Genomic DNA, 19,600 nt, shown 5'->3' on the forward strand with positions numbered 1-19,600 from the left:
CTATATCTGGGGGAAAACACTGGGAGATTACACTTCCACAAGTTCAAATTTCTCATATACAAAATCAATGATAAAGCCTTACTTTTAAAGTGCTCTTGAGTACTCTGATGTGGTGAAGCTTTTCATTGATAACTGGATCATTACATCGCTTTACAAAAGACTTGCGGAACTCCTGCTTGGTAGAAGGGCGCTGCTCTCCAAAAGCTGACAAACTAGCTTGTTCCAGAGACTTATACAGCTCTTGCAGGCCATCTAAATTTTCTCCAGTTTCTTTTATGCTTTCTGAAAGAAAATAAAGAAAACTAAGAACAACCACAGCAATTCAGCTGAAGTCAATTAAAAAAAATACTGCAAATGAGTGTGTAAAATAACCTGACACAGTCTTCCCGTTTTCATTCTGAAAAGCCACAAAGCTATATCATTAAACGCTACATTCGAGTGTTTTAAATGCAAAGTCCTGTGTAGTTCTTGATGAATTTGTCAAAATCAAATCTTGATGGACAAAAACTTGGCTGAGAATAATGGAAATATTGCTCTTTCAAAGCAGTAAGGAGGATCAGAGAATCTTTAAAAGCTTACCTTCTGCACAAAAACTATTATGCCTTCTAATAGGAGTTTTCTCTTCCAGGTTGTCCTCTGTTCCTTCTATGGACTTCACACGGCCCTTACCCCTGACATCTCTATTTCGTGGAAGGCTTTGACTACGTTGCTTCTGTGGCCTGCTATGAGAGCTATGTCCTCTCTGACATTCCACTAAAGGGAAAGGCCCATCCTGTTCATAATTATGACGTCTTTGTACTGGCAATGTTGCTTGTCTTCGTCTTTCTGGTGACATTCCAGGCTGACCACTCACGTATTCTGGATCAGGAGGAACAGTCTGGAGAAAATGGAGCCCTGAACTGGTTAATGGAGTCTCTATCAGATCCTGCCATGAGCGTCTTTCTCGGTAGGGAGGTCTGCATCCTGATGAATGTGTGCTTCCTGCTACATCTTGTCGAGAATCTTCAGCAGAAGAATGAGAATATGTTGATTCACTTGAAAAGTGTCGTCCATGTTTGGCTTCAGGGAATGGACTTGACGAAGTCACCTGAAAAGAAACAAAAAGATCTGACTTTAAGACAAGGTTTTGAATAGACCCAAGAAAATTACAAGATTACATGGTACATACTAATAAAATGGGCTTATGTGTGTGTTTTGATATGTCATGATATGAACCTTTGTGAATAGAACATAACTAGCAGTGAAATCTTTTATGCGAGTGCTATGTTTTAACCACTCCCTATTCTTGTTTTGCACATTCTCTGCCCGTTAGCAACTACTGCTGGAAAGAACTGCTGGAAAACGAAGGTTTTCTGAAGACCTGTCCAGTTTATGCTCAGTCCAGCAGTGTGCTGTGAAGACATGAGAGCCCCCAAAAGAAACTATAATTGGATTTTCTTTCTTATTTTTAGAGGATAAATATCCAGCCAAACAAGAAAAGAAAAACAACAAAAAAACTTCAGCACCCAGGAAGATTTTTGAATTTGGGGGGGACTGCTAAACATATCAAATCATTTTAATTCTGCTGGGTCTGTGTATCATTTTAATTCAAAAACAAAGAGGCAAAAAAGTGAAAAAACAGAAAGGGAGAGGCTTAACCTGTGTCTCAGTTGATAAAACAGCATCACATGGGTGAATATCAGTCTGAACTTCACCCATGTGATGCTGTTGCCTCAGTCACTCTTTCTTTGGTTCTGGTTGTGTGAGGATCGTGTCATTCACGCTGAAGAAAAATCTGAAAGAAAAATAGAGAACAGTCCTATCTGCTTAGAAACAGATTAAATATCACAGCATGTTCTATATGTTAGAAATGTTCTTATTTGCTACTAGAACCTGTTTGTATACAAAACATTTTTTCTCTATTGTATCAAAACCTCTCCCCACACAATATACTAGAATTATTTTTGTCTTCTACTTAGTATCTTATGACACTGACAGAAAATACTGTCACTGCTATCGTATTGTATGCAATGCTCCGTCTGGTGAAAAACAGACAACAAAAAGCCTTACCTCTAGAAATTCATTTTTAAAAAGGAATGTTTGTACTAAAACATAATTATGAAATGAATATGATCTGGTCTTAATCTCTAACATCCAATAATATCCAGGGTCCAACACTCATTTGAAAAACAGTCTCAGCTAATGCAAACTGTCCCATTCATCGCATTGTTTTCACATTCTGCAGTGAAGACAGCATTTTAATATTTTGTTGGTATTAGATGTAATTTCCCAAATAGTACAAAAAATGTAGTACACACAGTCTGGTGGCATATCTGTGTAAGGGGACATTTACCTCTCCTTACTTTGTAGTTGACTTGTTCTGGAAACATTCAGTTCATAGCTCATGAGGAACAGCACTAATTTAAGTCTTACAATGAGATCCATCTTTGTGCCACCTTAATAATAATTAATATTCTAAACAAAGCAAAATGCAAATCAAGGCACATATTTTGTGGTGACCTAATGTCAGTATTTATAACTCACTGAGGGTGTTCGGTGATAGGTGTCACACAGTGTTGAGGAGCCTTCCTGCTTCAGGGTTAAAGAGCCATCAACATCATCCTGGTCACTTTCACTCCAGTAGTCTGCTAACAAAGCATTCCAGGTTTCAGTGATGTATTTTTCCACAAGAAAGCTATTCTGACAGTTTCAAAATATCATTAGCTTGCAAGGGCAAACATTTCGCAGTCACCTAGGTCACTTGGCAGCCACTAAGGAGCAGACCTTGCAAAAACGGCTGGTATTTAAGATACACAGGTACAAAGAAGAACCTTCAAATGATTGAGGATAGTGTTACAGAAAGCACATTAGGCACCTAACCACTGTACAATGAACAACAGCTTCTGGTCAGAGTTTCTAAAGGAAACTTCCTTCTAGAAGCCAAAGTAGAACTGAGCCTAAACATTTACTTGAACTGTGTTCACCTAATAGGTCATGACAAAAAAGGCAAGGCTCAGAAGATGAAGAATGGATCTAAAGCACGTCTCGACCTGTAACTGTGATGTCTTCACTTGCTGTAGGGTGATGAGCATAGCTGATGGCTCTGCTCTGGGAGATCATAATGCAGCCTGGACTTCGCATTGTGTTTATCATTTGTCTAAGATATTTCTTAAAATTATTATTCTGGATTTTATTTTATTTGCTGGTACTAATAAAAATAATTCTTCAAGGCTATATTTTCTTATGATAATTTATATTTTAAAATACATAGCACACATGTTAATAAAGAAGTCAGTTATGACATCCCCAACTTCATTCAAATAATGAACAGGTGTACACTCTGCTCTCCTCCTACTTATAATCTCTGAAACATTACCTTCATCAGGATGAATATCCTTGTCATCGGGTGTGTAACCAATTGCTGCGAGACCCAGACGATTCATCCATCTAAAAGAATAATAGAAAATGAAGAGGGATACTTAAAAGCAGCATCTAGTGTGCATGATGGTGTACAGATTCCTATCATGTATAAAAGACAGAAACAACAGTTAGTCCCTACACTGAACACTGTTCAGACTGTTAAAATCATGATTCAGATAAATTCAGTAGTTAATAATTTTAGGTAACTGAAGGTTGTTCCAGTTCACATTGCATTTATTGCACAGGAGCACACTGTATTTATTTTGATCACTACCTCAAGAACTTTCCTGAAAATGCTACCAAAAGACTACAAAACAAACTAGAATGATGATAATACCCGCATGAAAACATGTACCTGAGTTATATTCTTAAATACTCCCTTCCTCAGCGGCCAAATATTATGTCATTAATTTTGTAGCATATTGAATGTGTTTTCTAGAAGCAGCTCTGTTTTGTTTTTGACAATGCAATGCACATTTTGTTAATAATTACTTTCTTGGTTGATGAATCATATCACAACAAAAAAACCTTTCAAAGACTTCTCAAGAAAGATATTAGTAAACAATTTGTACTCTACAATAAGGACCATTTTTTGCAGACTGAAACAAGAAACCTATTAAGTGTAATTAGAACAAAAAAAGCTTCTGAGGGCATTCATGAATGCATTACTTTTCTAATGACATAGAATATGAAAGATAGCAGCAAGGAGACAGAAAATGAAGGAAGAGCATACTCCACTAAAAATAGAATACAATTCAGCATGTAGTCATCTACTGGTCTAAGCAATGCTCTGCAGTTGCTCAGAGCAATGGTCTTCATCTGTAATACTGGATAGAAAACTGACTCACTGTATGGCATTCAGCAAATCATTCTACATATCTTACGACTTACGTAAGTATCCAAAGAGGATAACAACATTTACTTTTTACAGATAATTGTTATAATGATTAATTCAACTGTAAAAGTATGAAAATACAAAGAATTGTACAATAGCATTGCTTTGCCTTTCCATATTGAAACAGAATCCCCCAAATTGGAAGTAAAAATTATGATTATTTTTCACACATATCAGCTACATGCTTAGAACTGCTAACAGAGACATTGCTTGCATCAGCATGCATACCTCATCTTTATCATGAAGGAAGTAAATTTCAAATGGATTAACAGGTTTACTGAAAAGCTGATTTTCTGCAGTGCTCACCAGAATAATTTCATTCAAGAAAGGGCGTGCTGATCACTTGACATTTGCTTCATTTTAAAGGCATGATATTTATAGCAGTAATTGAAATGACATCATACTTTTGCTCATTATTAAACATTTGTATTTGCTATTTTTTCAACAGTTATTCCTGAATTTCTAAACTCATTAGCATTGGAGAATAACAGCTGTAGTCATACTTTACCATATGCCCTTGACAATTAAGCAGTATGCCTCAGATACTTTAACTAAGGTTCTGCTTAAGCACCGACGATAAACCAGGGTGCTACCACCATCAGACTCAAACCAAGTTCAGCCTTTTTGGTCATCAGTGCACTGAAATTTATGTTGGCTTAAATTTCTTGCCAGTTTTATCTTGTTGCTCATTGTTATTTGCTGCTCATTGTTAATATTAACCTTCAAAATAACATGGATTCTCTTATCAGACAGAGTATCTGCTTTACTCATATGGCTTCGGTGTCCAAATCTGGAATTAGCAGAAGGTACTCTTCCTTCTTGAAGACTGCCCAGATTTGTTCTTCCTACCAGAAGGCAAGAAGGTCCTTGCAATAGTTACAAGTACATTCTTACCTCATTTACCACAATTCAGAGTTAGCTCTTTGTCAAGAAAATGAAAAGAGATATCTGATGACATTCACTGGTTTAAAATGATAAATTCTCTTCCAACAAAAGAAAAAGAATTTCAATCTTAGGTTTTGTATTTTTTTAAAAAGCCTGAGTGAATGTTTTTGAGGTTAATCAGGAGTTACAGAAGTGCTGAGATTACAGATCTTTTTCTTACAGTTAACACATCCTTCCCCCCGCCCCCAAGGAAATGCAAACTCAATTCAAAAGGAAAGCTGTGTAAACATGATGAATTTGCCTGATGAGCAAATGCATACTTTCATTTTTATTAAGAAAACAGGCAGCCAAGGTTATAAAAAAGTTCTCTCTGGAAAGCTTGAAACTCAGCCACTTGGTTCAGAACTTTGCACTGAATGCCTTGCAGGCAAATGTCAGGTTTCAGGAAGGCAAGGGGAGCTGTGTGTCAGAATCAGACTCTCTAAGGGATAAATGACTGCATGCTTAATCAAAGGTCATGCAATGCAAGACTATATGCTATACCTGTCAAGCAGTACAGTGAAGAAACAGGAGATAGTTTGTCTAGTTTGGTTTATATTGCTGCTTCCCTCATAGCACTTTGAATTGCGTGCAATCACAAAAAGACAAGAGATATTCTGGCAGGTACATGTATAGCAGCTTTACATGTACATCCCCACAGATCTTGGCCCCAGAGGCAGAAAGTTTGACTCCTCTTCCTCCAAAAAAAAATACTCTTACTTTTTTCTTTTGCAATTCATCTCAAAAATAAGTAGAGAACAACTTAAACAGCACTTTTCACTAGGTTTGATTCTAGACCGGTCAGCAAACTGTAGGGTTTGCTTTCTGGACAGAAAATAGCTGTGATGCATGCGGAGCTGTGCTGAATATCCCAAGGATACTCTACTCCAACATTTTATCTTCAATATTATATATAAACCCTATGAGATACAATATCTATCTTACTGAAGTGCATACATTGTAACAACTTATAGGGAAACAACAAGCATGTTAATTATTTTTTCTTATTGCCTTTACCTTAGCAAATCAAATGGAGGGAATGGGAAGCCTCAGGAAAAGTCACATCAATAGAGGAGTAAGTTTTGTACTATGTCTCAATAGCTCAACTTTTAAATAAATCAGACTTTGTTTTAATTAATTCTGTTGATTACAAACAGGCGCTGCTGTCATTGCTTTGGGATAAAGTAGAGCTGCATGGCAGGAAGTTAAGTTAAATTTACTGAGATAATTCTGGTTAGTACCAGGGGGTTGCAGCCCAGGGACTGTTCTGCAAGTCTGATTCTACCCCAAGGCCTGGAAAGGGATGTTTACAAAGACACCGAGGGCAGTCGTGAACTAAGTAGCTGTGACAATAATCAGAAGTTGATACTGAAGAGTGAGTCATGCTTGAAATGCCCTGAGTTGTCAGGAGTCAGCAGCACACTCTCCTACCGATCATTTAATAAGAACACTGGAGAAATGTTAAAATGGACCGAACAAACAGAAAAACATTTTTATACAGCTTCACTGTCCAGGAAGACTGTATTAAAAAACAATAACATGCCACCACTCATTTTACAAATGCAGCAAGTTTCTGTTTGCTGTTACAACTCCTCCAGCTGAGTACAACAATGAGCCAAGCCAAGGTCAGCGCGAGTCCCTGGGACTGAAGGCAACAAGAACTCCCAGATCAGTTCTTCATTTTAAGAGGGTCTGGTCAAAGACAGAACCAATTTATGAAAGGATGTACATTTTTATCAATGGTTTTAGAAAAAAAATCATTTCCTTGAAAACTAAGTGCTAACCAGCTGAATTGCTTAAAGTTGTTAAAGGAAGTCAGGTGAAAAAATAGTGATGTGGGCAAGGGCCAAAATCTGAGAAAAGAAAACCACAGACCAAAAAAAAAACCAAAACAAACAAACAAACAAAAAAAAAACTGAGATACTGCAAAAATGTGGGAGAAATGGTAGGATAAGGAACATGCATTTGAGTCGGGGAATAAATAGGAAAGTATAAAAAAAAGCAGTACTGTTAATTTATAGCAAGGTGCTACCATGAAAAAGTAGTACTGGTATCAAAAAGGACAGCTTCCTCATAGGCAGAGAATAAATGTTTAATGCCTGTATTTAGGGTAAAGGAGTATTTTTCTGAGTCAGACTTCATCCACTTGGCTATTTCTTTCTAACAGTCCAGAACAAGGTAAATAGAAGTGAAAAAAAGCCTTGGAACATTTTTTTTTTAATTTATTTCAAGTGAAAAAGGAAAAAATGGATATATCCTGAAAAGGTGTAAACTCAAGAAATAACCCCTTCCCCTTAACTATTCATTTTTCTTAAGTGTTCCCTTAAAAATGAAACCAATGAAATACCAAGATGTTAAAGCACACAATAAATCAATACAGAGTTATATTTAAAACCCGTTTCTTATCTTTCTCATATCTTTTCATCAATTAGTACTTGCACTTCCAAGTCATCACAGGTTTGTATTTTAAAAATTTCAGAGCAGGAATGTATCTTTCTTCACTTTTGGGATTGCACCTATGCTACAGATTATTTGGCTAAAAGAAAAAAAAACAGAATTGTAGTGGAAGTTAAATTCAACTTAATCAAGTTATCTTTTAGTTTATTAAAATATAGATCCTCTTGAACCATCTATTTCATACTTACAATTTATTTAGTGCAATTTATATGATTCTATGATTCTATATTTATTTTCAGGTTATAAACTTTGTACTATATCCTCTTGGACCACTGAGATAATTGGATTCCAGAGTTCACCGTAAAATTATTTGCAATACAGAATAATATTTTAAAATCAATTTTGTATTTGGTACACTGGCTTCTTTCCGACTAGTCTTTCTTAATGGATGTCTGAAAAATCAATGTTTCCCTTTTAGGCTCTAAGGGTACATTATTTTCACCATTCACTAAGGCTGAATAGGTAACGCCCTCATTTAAATGAAAAAAAGTTAATGTAATAGGTATGGCTGAAATTATTCCTTTTTTTTTTCTCTACATAAAATAAGCCCAAACACATAACTGATGTCTCACGTTGACACACAGCACTGAACAGTTTTCTCAATGAGCTCATCTCTCCAAATACATCAACTCTCAACAGCCTGCATTTCTACTATTTTATTTGTCACAGTTGCTGGAATTTGTTAAGTAAAATCATTCAAGGCATAAACTGTAAGTACTCTCTGATTTGATAATTTGACATGACTCTGTTGATCTTGTTTCATGCATTGTCTTCTTAGATTTGTCAGGCTGGAAAAATATGAAAAAGAAAACCCAGACACTTTAAGAATTGACAAGTGAACCATAGCAATTTATGCCCTCTTTGCATGTGCATCTACTTCATGCACTTAATGTGGAATATATATATATTTTTATATCTTCACTCTGTCAACTGAATGCACATCTAGGCCTTTGTGGTCAGAAGTCTCTTTTGTTTCAGTTCTTTTTTGTTTGTTTGTTTTTGTGTTTTTAATTCCTGCTGGATGATAGACAATAAAATTCACTGCTTCTGTGGCAAATAAATAACCCTTGTGGTAATAAATAAAATAGCATTTTAGTGTACAAATATAATTGTGTAACACAGAGAATATACACACAATAACTTTATGATAGACTACAGTTTCAAATAAAAGCCTCAGGAAATCTACCAGAACCGTCACAGAAACTCACTCAACTGGAATGTGCCTTGCCAAATTTCAAATACATTTCCAAACACATTTGTAGCAGCTCTAACACTGCCTAGGCAAAGCAAAAGGAGTAGCCATTTCTGAGATGAACTTGGATTGCCATGCTGATACCTAAGGGAATCAATTAGATGAATCAATTAAGAAGAAACTAAAATATTGTCTTCATTAATGAAATGCAGCTACTGAATGTCACCCTAATGTAGTCTTGTCCCATAGATTTACCAGTCTACTGTGGATAATTCACCAGACTTTTTCAGCATCCACCCATAGGCAAGTCATAGTTGTTGCCTCCCTCTACCACTTCCTTTACTATGCCATTGTAGATGCTCCAGCATGTGCATCCATACTGTATTCTTTTCCATCTTTATGACGGTGCTGGTAATGAATGGGAAGCTGAAAAATCCAAGCCAGGATTTCACAACGCTTAATGCGTGCTGTAATTTTATGCAGTTATTCAAGCTTGTATGCTAGTAAAAGTTACTGCCCTTCAAAAAACTTTGGAGAAATAAAAAATTCTTCATGAGAAAGAGAATCTGAGTTTCCTATGACCTGAAAAGATATGGATGAGGTTTGGGGGTTTGGAGGCAGGAGGCAGAATATTGTTAAGGAATGGGATGATTTACTTCTGAAATTGTGTCATGTTATTTCCAGATACTCTCAGAGAAAGCAAATCAAACAGGCCAAACAATACTGTTAAAGGCCTGATTTATATAGTTATAGCCACTACTTCATCCTGTTCTTAAAAATTCCAGTTTTTGCAATGTTGGGTTAGTATCTCCAGTATAACATTACCATATGTGAATATAATGCATGTTCATTTATCACTGAGAGGTATAGCACTGTTCTCAAAAACACTGCCCTATTAAATGCAGATGAACTGTTTGGCTCCCAGAACAGCTATATAGATTCACAATGGTATTATTTCTAGCAGAATCTGATTAAGTTAATTTTTTAGTTTCAGCCAATGCAAATCCTAGCTCCTGCACATTAGGGATAAATTCATACCTGAATGCTAATCTGGACTGTGTATTGGATAATTGCAATTGTGTTTTGCAAACTCCTTTAAACTCTTCTAATGTAATACTAGAAACCAGTGGTTCACAATCTGTGTCAAGGGAGAAATGATAGCGCACAAGTCTGTGGAAAGTAGTCCATAAACCATAGAAGGAAGACTTGGTGGCTTACCAAAAAAAGGAGACTTTGAAGACATACAGCTCTGTACTGCCACTTCCTAGTGCAGCATTTTCCCCAGACTGAGTGCTGCAGCTGTACTACCGCACTGTTCACTCCCACATATGTAATGGTTTCATCCAACCTCTGGGGCCTGCAACTTCTGATCAGAAATTTTTTTTTACTTGCGCTGCAACTTATGAGTTGTTATGTGAGCACAATAATTTAGAGCCTTGAAGTGGTCTTAGGAGTGACTGCATTTTTCCTGAATTTGAAACAAGTTTGTAGGAAGATATAAAGAAAGAAAGGAAAAATCTGCTGTTCCTGTTAATTTACAGCACCATTGGTAGGTGCCAATTCAGGGATTTCCACCTGTAAAGTATCTTTCATACTCCCCATAATTTCACTGGGCAAGAGACTGGAGAGTAAGAGCTCTTTACTAACTTACACAGATCAATTTCTTAAAGACTTGTAAATAAGGACAGACAGGTCTGACACAGATAGTCCTCCATTCACTTGTTCATGAGAGGCAGTGTCTAACAGGGGTATATGTTTAACAGGTCAGAATTCTTTAGTTGCCAAGATCTTTCCTTACGTGTTAGCTTATTCATAAAGAAAGATTAAAAGTAAATTAAAACTGTAATACATGCACAAATACTAGCCTACCATCTGAGCTGGCAAAGAGCTGACAATGACACTAACATGCCCCAACTTTAAGGAAGACAGCTGAATGAACTTTATTAATAAAGATGGCTTAGAGAAAGTTTGGAGTAACTCTCTTGTTATACACCATACGTAAAAATACAGAAGATACGCACCCTGAAATTTGCTTATATTGAACAGAAGTTTAATTCATAATATATCAACATTCAAGAAGTTTCTTTTTAAGACGAATGATGTTTCACAGACTTTCAGATCTTTACTTGGAAAATATTGGAAATGATTCCTCCAAAATGAATTTATCATCATTTTAGGTTTCAGTGGGTAGTGTATTTTTGAATGAATGGCAAAGATTTATGGAATTATTAATATCATGAAGTTAACCCAGCTATTCAAATCAAGGGTGGTCAAATTATTCAGCCTATAACAGGAGGATGTTTTTTTTCTTCCTTTAACATTTGTAGTCTACAAGGAGATTGTAAATGAACTTCACACTTCAATCACAAGAAAATTTTAAATAAAATAGACATTGTAAAACAACTGAAAATTAAATTCAATGCTAATTTCCTTAGGAGTATTAAAGCTATAAATAGGTTATACATGGTCTGGGAACAGATGAAGCACTTCTGTGAAATAAGGCTTTAACAAGCTTGGAATACCACATGACCATGGCAAGCAAAATTTGAGTTCATCAATTTCATTATTAATTCATTTCTAAGAACACAGCTATGCTCATGTTATGACAAAACAGCATGAGCATTAATTTTGCAAAGCAAAGTCTGTCTGCAACATGCTACACAGCAGGCAAAAATTCTGCTGCAAAAGAACAACGCTATCTGCTACATACAAATCAATTACTACCCATCAGTGGATAGTACTTCCAAAAGCCATGCAGTATTAAAGGCAGATTCCAATATTCTGGAGTGTAAAAAAAAATCCAATCTAGCAAACAGTGAATCTGGAATAAGAAATTGAATATAAAAAGCTGTTAAAAAAAAAGCTGGCGGTAAATGCAGTAGAAAGAAAAGCTGTATGTTTGCTACATCATGAATGAAGAAATGCTACTTTCCTCTTCTACATATTAAGATTCTTTTCAGTGTAAACATGGAAAATCCAGTTAAATTTTGTGGAGACAGCAGTATTATGAGACACGATAGAAAGTATTTGCCGTATTTCCTTAGATTACATGGTAAGCAATTTGGTGGAAAGATAACAGTTTATGAAATTAGTTTTTTAGGTGCATTTTTATCTATGAATCTTGCTTACTCCTTTCAAATATCAGACATGATGTCTGGGACAAGGAATTCCAGGAAGTATATAAAGGCTGCAGGGGATGCCCAGAGATTTTACAGAGGCAGCATTGCAATCCATCATTTGGGTTGCTGAGTGAATTACAATTACCCCACTGGAATAACACTTCTGGTGGAAAAATACTGCAAAAAAAATTCAAGGGGAAACTTCACCCTTCTTTGTCTTCTCTCACGGAAAACAGATCTTAAAAGTTAGAAAAAAAGGCTCTAGTTAATTCTGAACTATTGTGGCAGCATGATATGAAAACAGGTCCTGGCACCTAACCAACTGTTATGCTCCACAAAGGCTGTAAACTGTCATAAAGACAGCTGTGTTGTCTCCCTAGTGTAGGAAAATCAATGGATATTTTATTGAATGTACATCAACACTTCCTGGTTTTCCTCGAGTCAGAAAATTTTATGGTATAATAGAGAGAGCTGATCAATGGCACTTCAATAAATCATATCTATCAAAGTAGCTAAAATTAAGGGAGAAACCATGCGTATTTAAATGTAGCAGAAGATCCTCACTTCAGTTTTGTACAAAATAAATCTCAGCCAGATTACATAACCAAATAATGAAACATTGCTAACAATGGAAAAAAATATTTTGCAGTAAATTATTATTAAAAAAAAATCCATCAAGTGGTATAGCTCACTACAATGAGATACTCCTGAGAACTGAACCTCCTCCTCCTCATCATCATCCTTAATGAATGATGAACTGGCCTGAACTGTTTCAATACATCTAATCTTATGCAGTTTAAAAATAATATTTTGACATTATTGTTCTGAAGAAAAAAATCCATCTGTATCCTGGAGGTAGTTCAGCCTAACCCTTCGAACAGAGAAAACTAACGAAATTTCAAAGTTTCAGCAGTCTATGCCATGAAAGATTTAAGACTTCAAAGTATGGCAAAGTTTTCCCATGTGTCCTTGCTTTTTACCCCAGCTGTGAATAAACAAATTCCTGAAGTAGCAGGAGGAGGTAGAACATTTGACTCTGTCTTTGATCCTCACAGGCACATCCCCACCTTTATCTAACCTCTGCCTTCATCACTGAGTCACAGGATAGAAGCACAAGGTAATTTAGGTTGGAAGACATCTCAGGAGGTCATCTGTTCCCACAGCCTACCCACTGCAGAGCCAACTTTAATTTTGGATCAGGTTGTTCAGGGCCTTGAATGCCCTCCCAGCACAGCCAAGGACATTTGACAGTACACAGGAACACTACCAATACAACTCTGCTAGCTTTATTGGGAGAGTGGTACAATTGATCAAATTAAATTTTTCTTTTATTTTCTTTCTTGTTTTAAAAAAAATATTTTGACATGAAGAATAAAGGCATCTCATTAGTCCTATTTCTGTTTAAAAAACTATTTCAAATTGCTTTTCACAGGCTTTTGGTGGCATTATGGTACTATGAACTGACAGAACTCACTTAAAACTATCTTTGCCCATAATGCAAGTTACTCTCAGTAGAAGCTTTGGTAGGCATGCATTGTTTTTACATACCAGAAACTGTTAGAGCATAACATCTATAAGGATATTTTCAGCGTTGATGAAAAAAATCAAAGTGTCATAAAAAACTCACAAATGTTAATGAACTTAGATGAGACCAACACAGCTAACTTTCCTAACACCTTTACAGAATTATGCTATGTGGCATGACAAAAAATTCCAGCCAACAAAATAAGCCACACAGTGTAATGCTGTACATAATAAAACTAGTGGAAGACCAGAATGGACTACATTGAGAACACTATCAATCAGCAGTACATCATGCTCCAGGAGCACACTTCTATGTGAGATTAAGTATTATTTTCATTTGTTGGTGTATCAAGAAAAAGAATATATTACTTACCTATTCATTTCTTCAAGGCAGTCTGTTGCAAAGTAGAAACTCTTTATTTTGGGGTGACATGCTTTGAAGGCACTAGAAAGCAAATACAAAGAAGAAAAAATATCTTTTCTTTCAAGCATCTTGTCTACAGACACATAAGTCTGATGTTCACCATAATTCTTCAGCACGTTTCAGGCTTAATAGGCCTTTTGAATGCTCAGTCGGAGTCTCTTGCTGAATAAACTTACAGATGGATTCCTACTGATCTGTTTACATCTATATTTTTGAGCCTGATATTTTGTAAAAGTTTCAGAAGCACTTGAATTATTTGCAAATGTAAATCGATTCAATAACTGCTGATGTTATACATTAAAATCTTCTTAGGTGAATCTGAAAATCTTATTGAGTAAATTTAAGTACATATGAGTTGTGTTCCAAAGATCAACAACTCTAAAGGACTATGAATTTGATCCCACCACATTTTCTCACACATGGCTGTGGTTTGTGTTCTACTCAATGAAATACTTAGGACAGCCAATTTTTATATTAATTAAATAATATAATAATTAAAAGGATTATTGCTATCAAGGAAGCCACAGACTCAGACCATTAAGTACTATTGTTTTGATTAGTTGGCAGATGAATAGAATAGAATATCAACCACCATACATAGAATTTAGGTTAAAATACTGACATTTATATGGTAATCACTAGATGTAAGAATTAGATTAGAAATCATTACACATGACATTATGAAAAACCTGATTATGCATGTTTTCCACTACTAATAGCTTAAATGCAAATGAGTGCTTTATTAATGACTATGATTAATTCCAATTTTTAGAGATTGAAAGCTGAAGAAACTTGACTTGGGCACACCTATTTTCTTACGCATACTGGTAATGCAGATGCATACAGTAAAAGGCTTTCCTAACAAAGGTTTTGCAAAAGAATGAGGTAGCGGAGTTATATTTCTCTGTAGTTTCCTTTGTCATGAGTTTGCATGTATATTAAAATTATAAGTTTACCCTTTCACAAAGGTTCATCATAAAACATCTCAAATCCACAAAAAGATGTAAGAAATATTTAAGTATTGTTTTGACATGTGAATTGACAATTTCAATGCAGATCCTAATCTTTACTTCTGCTGATTTATATCATGTGATAAGTGACAAGACCCTTATTATAAAAATGGGATATTCTAATGAAATGAAAATATCAAAATACTATTTAAAGATCAAAATACTAATTAAAGATCAAAATACTAATTAACATTAGCTGGCCCAAAAAAAAAAAAAAAAAGCACAAGCAAAACCACAGCATATTCTGGCATTTACTGTAAATACCAATACCAGAAATTTCAAGCAGTTTGTACGTTGAAAATGAAAAGAAAATGCATGGGAAATCCATAGATAGGAAGGAAACTTTTCTGATGCCCACTAGATGGCATACAATTGCTAATCATATATACTGAATTTTAAGATTTTAATGTGAGAGATTTTGATCTAAGCATATGTTATTTATGGGTATATTCTTTTCCCAAATGTCATTACTCTTTGCAGTTAGTTGGAAACACTGTGCAACATCTTGACCTTCTAGTCTTCTACTTGCCCAACCATCTTCCAACCTTGAGATTTAAGGACTGACTTGAATTGGAAAGGATTATGTGGTGGATCTAGGCATTCTAATCCTCTTGATTAATCCTGTTAGAATATCACATGATGGAGTTTCTGCTTGTAAACAGGATTATTTTCCTAGACAGGAAATTTACATACATAAAAGTATTAAAATGCCAGTATTAGAGTCTCAAAGTGAACCTGTTAATCGTCAGAGGATTTCAGATAAATCTTAAATTTGGTTCCACTATGCTCATGTAATGTGATACAGTCTGCAATCATATATTTCAACACAATATTTTCACAAGAGCCCTTCCTCAGTTAAGGTACAGAATGGACTTGTTATGCAAAAATTCTCTTGTTCCGCTAAGTTACAGCAGGCAGATTTCATAAATGGTTACTACATAAATGTTCATTAATATATATATTTTTTAATATTCTGAAATTCACTTGAATGGTAAGCACTATCAACAGCAATACTGTACTATTATATATTACACACTCTGAAGTAAACAGGTTTTTCTTTTTATGAATTGAGGATCCCAGGTCTGTGGAAACTTATCAGTGTTTCACAGTTCTCTTTCTGGGATGCAAAGGACAACAATACATCCATCTCCCAGAAATGTCATGAAGACTCTTACTTGAGAAGCTTGAAGACACACTACCATTAAAAACTGCAGATAAGTTTCCAGATAAATGATTCTATATGTGGGGATAAAATGAATAATGTAGAAGAATTATATCTGTATTTTTACCTTTGGCTTCTTTTGGAGCACTCCACACTGAATGCTGTTTGCTTTGCTGTCTACCAAAACTGTCAGGCCTGGTTCAGAAGAGCTGCTCCCCAGCCAGGCAGCTCCCTGCAGGGGCCTGCTCATTCACAAGTGCAGAACTTTGCAGTGTTCTTGATGGATTTTATAAGGCCCTTGTCAACCCATTCACCTAGACTGTGTAGATCCACCTGAACGACAGCCCTGTCCTTGAGTGCATCAACTCTTCTCCCAGTTTGCTGTCATGTAATGTGGGGCCAGAGGTGTATTTCAGTTTTTAGGAATACTGTTCTGAGAACAACATCCTACATCTTAAGATCAAGTTCCCTGCTATTTCAGGCACTGTAGCACATAATACATTTTGCAAAGTTATCAGAAAACAAAAATCAAAATGACTGAAACTGTAGCAACTTTTAAGATAATCTAAGGTCTACATATATTATATCAATGAAATTTTATATAGAGTTCTGGCTGCACTGTTTCAACTTGGATTGACAACCTAAATGGTCACTTTTTAAATTTTTGGAAGTTCAGTCAATACGTTAGTTAGTAATTAATTATATCCTTATTTCCATTAATCTGGCCGAACAAATCATCGCAGGACATTGTAATTATCACTATCTTTGAAAACAATGTGATATTCATGTTATGACACATAAAAACTTAAGTAACTAAGACTTCTAATACAATGTGATCATTCTTCAACACGAAGATGCAGGCTTTGCCCAAAAGCAATGGAAAGTTTATCAGCGTGAAAACAAGAAAGCACCTCTAGCAGGGACAAGGTCATTCTACATCCAAATATAGCCTGGGGAGCTAAACCAGTCTGAGATAATGCCATGATTCGTATAATAATCAGGGTACCTTCATTAAATGCATTAGTGAGGCAAATCATCAAACCATAACGGATAATGCATTCAATGACTACATATTTTAGTAAAAGCTTTCTTAACGCTATTTCATTCAGTGTATACTATGGACATCAGTAACAGTCACACTGTAAAACAGCATTTCCCATCTGATAGAACACTGGATAAGATAATCTACAATCTAAAAATAAAAGACATTATTTTAGATAGACTTCAAATTCTTTTGTTCAAAAGGGTAACTCTTCGTCTTTGAACATTTCACATTGATGGCTCTGAAAATAAGACAAATTTGAGGAGAAATCCAAGCTGAGTGCCATAAAGATTTTTTGAGAGAACTGAAAGAAACCTAATGTGAATTTTGCTGGACTTCTCTGATGTACTAAGAAACTAAGTGCTCTTTCAGATAGTTTTAATTTATTTCTAAGTGCAAGAACCTACCTAAAATATCATAAAGAATAAGGTTTATTTCCCATCCTTACTAACTGTCAAGACAATTGATTTACTAATTTTTGAACAGTTAAAATGAATCATATAGAAGTAAGAACACAATCAGACTTCCTTTTCCATATTTCAAGGTTTCAGTGAAACAGGTTATATTACAACACCTACTAAAAAACATTATTACATGACTAGTATATTCTAGAGTGGAAAGTAGCAAGAACAGATCCTGTAAAATCTTTCCCTAGCTCTCTTAAAAGGAGGCAAGAAAATCCTAGCTGAAGTGTTTCGTTGTAGTCCAGTAGAGACAAGAATGAGCTTTTCCAGATTAAGCTTATTTAGAATGGGTCAACATCACCTTATTTGCAAAAGGAAAGAGGAAGAATCAGGTCACAGAATTGTGTCCCCAGGCTCACCAGAATCATTAGCTTCTCAGCAGAATCAGGCAATATCAATCATGCTCAGTCCTGTCCTCAGTAAGGCAACATCGAAGAGGATCAATAAGTGCTTTATAAGTGCACTTATAGAGGCCATGAATTAGAGCTGTAACACAAGCAGGGCCTGCCATTCACATATACTTCATATACTGAAACATAAGTGAATGCAACACCAGATGTGCTTTCTCTTCAGTTTTTGGAAAAGCAGGTAAAAGAGTATCAAGTATAACATGTAGATTTTATGATAGGGCAAATATGTAAAGGATAGCCCAGGAAGAAATCAAAGGGAAATTCTGCTCAGTGAACAATGGGAATACTATTGACATCTTCATTATACTTTTACCCCTGGACCTACATCTTTTTGAAAGTATTCAAAGCCTGAAGGTACTCAGCTTTCAGTTGTGTTCAAAGTTTTAGTTAATCAGACTTTTTCTGTGCATATACCCTACTGAAATTGTTCTGTAAGAAATGCTAAGATTAAAGCTCTGGAAGATATTTCTAGCTGTGCACAATGACCCTCTGTTTGATCTTCGTTAATTCACTGAAATTTGTTAAGTGTTTTAACAAAAGGATGTTTTTTTCCTGTATTTTTGTTCAATATTATTATTAATATCTACTTGTTCCACAGAGGAATTTATAGTGCTCAGTTCACGTTAAATTTCTTCAGTGATAGTCTCAGTTGAAAGAAGTATCAGAAGTATAAATTGCACTATCATCTTCTCAGACAGACAGTAATAACACCTTCAGACAAGAACACGCAATTGAAGAGATTTGATTTGCTAATCAGCAGTTTCTACTGTAATTCACATCTTCTGTACTTTCTTGTGTGCGTGTTCATAGTTGTAAGATGTATTCCTCAGACCAAAACCATGTTTAGTCATCATAAAAGCATGACAAAAATTCAAGATGCTTAGTGATAACTAGGAAAGCTTTAGTAAGAGTATCTTAAATATATTCTCTGTAGCTCCTGAGGGTAGCAAGTTTTAAAAATCTATGTGCAGCCTGCAAATATTCAGGAGATACTGATGAGCTGCTAGTCTCAAAACATTAGAATTGTTAAACTTACTGCTTGACAGCTATGAATTCCAATCCCAACACTGCCTGCAAACAGTGCCTGTCATTAATTATATGGCAAAGCTTAACATATGCTTTTTACTGGGAACATAATGCAGTAGCAGCAACATGCACATAAGAAACAGAAAAACTGAAACACAGTGTTCCTTTTTGTATTTGGAACTGAAATATTTTAGCAACTGAGAATAATTCAATATTGGATATACACATTTCATCCATAACGGAGAAAATTGAGATTATATTCACCAGCTCTTGTTATGGTATTTCCTATGGTAATTGTTTCTTGCGCATTTGACTCTTATCCTGAAGAATATACTGAACCTAAGAAAGTTTTATCTGTTGGCTAATGTATTCATTTTTTTTTCTTGTACTTATTTAACTAAAGTTGGAACTTGGCTATCTGGAAAGTTGATTAAAGCATAATTCAATTTTTTGTAAGAAGGCTTATAGAATTTACATTAAATTGCATCTTTTAAAATAAAGAGAAACACTAAAGCTTAGGTGGGCTTATGATGTGCTGTTTACAGATTTCAA

At 35.3% G+C, this 19,600-nt stretch overlaps 1 protein-coding gene across 1 annotated transcript in view; it reads right to left on the reverse strand.

Moving 5' to 3' along the window:
- The window catches only part of LOC110403333 (connector enhancer of kinase suppressor of ras 2-like), a 169,898-nt gene that overhangs the window by 4,058 nt on the left and 146,240 nt on the right, over positions 1 to 19,600 (reverse strand). The window contains 5 exon segments of the mRNA XM_021406448.1: positions 83 to 282; positions 580 to 1,087; positions 2,524 to 2,627; positions 3,356 to 3,426; positions 13,884 to 13,955. Of these exon segments, the coding sequence (XP_021262123.1) occupies positions 83 to 282; positions 580 to 1,087; positions 2,524 to 2,627; positions 3,356 to 3,426; positions 13,884 to 13,955 (955 nt within the window).

This window comes from Numida meleagris, chromosome 8 (genome assembly GCF_002078875.1).
Source record: "Numida meleagris isolate 19003 breed g44 Domestic line chromosome 8, NumMel1.0, whole genome shotgun sequence".
NCBI lineage: Eukaryota > Metazoa > Chordata > Aves > Galliformes > Numididae > Numida > Numida meleagris.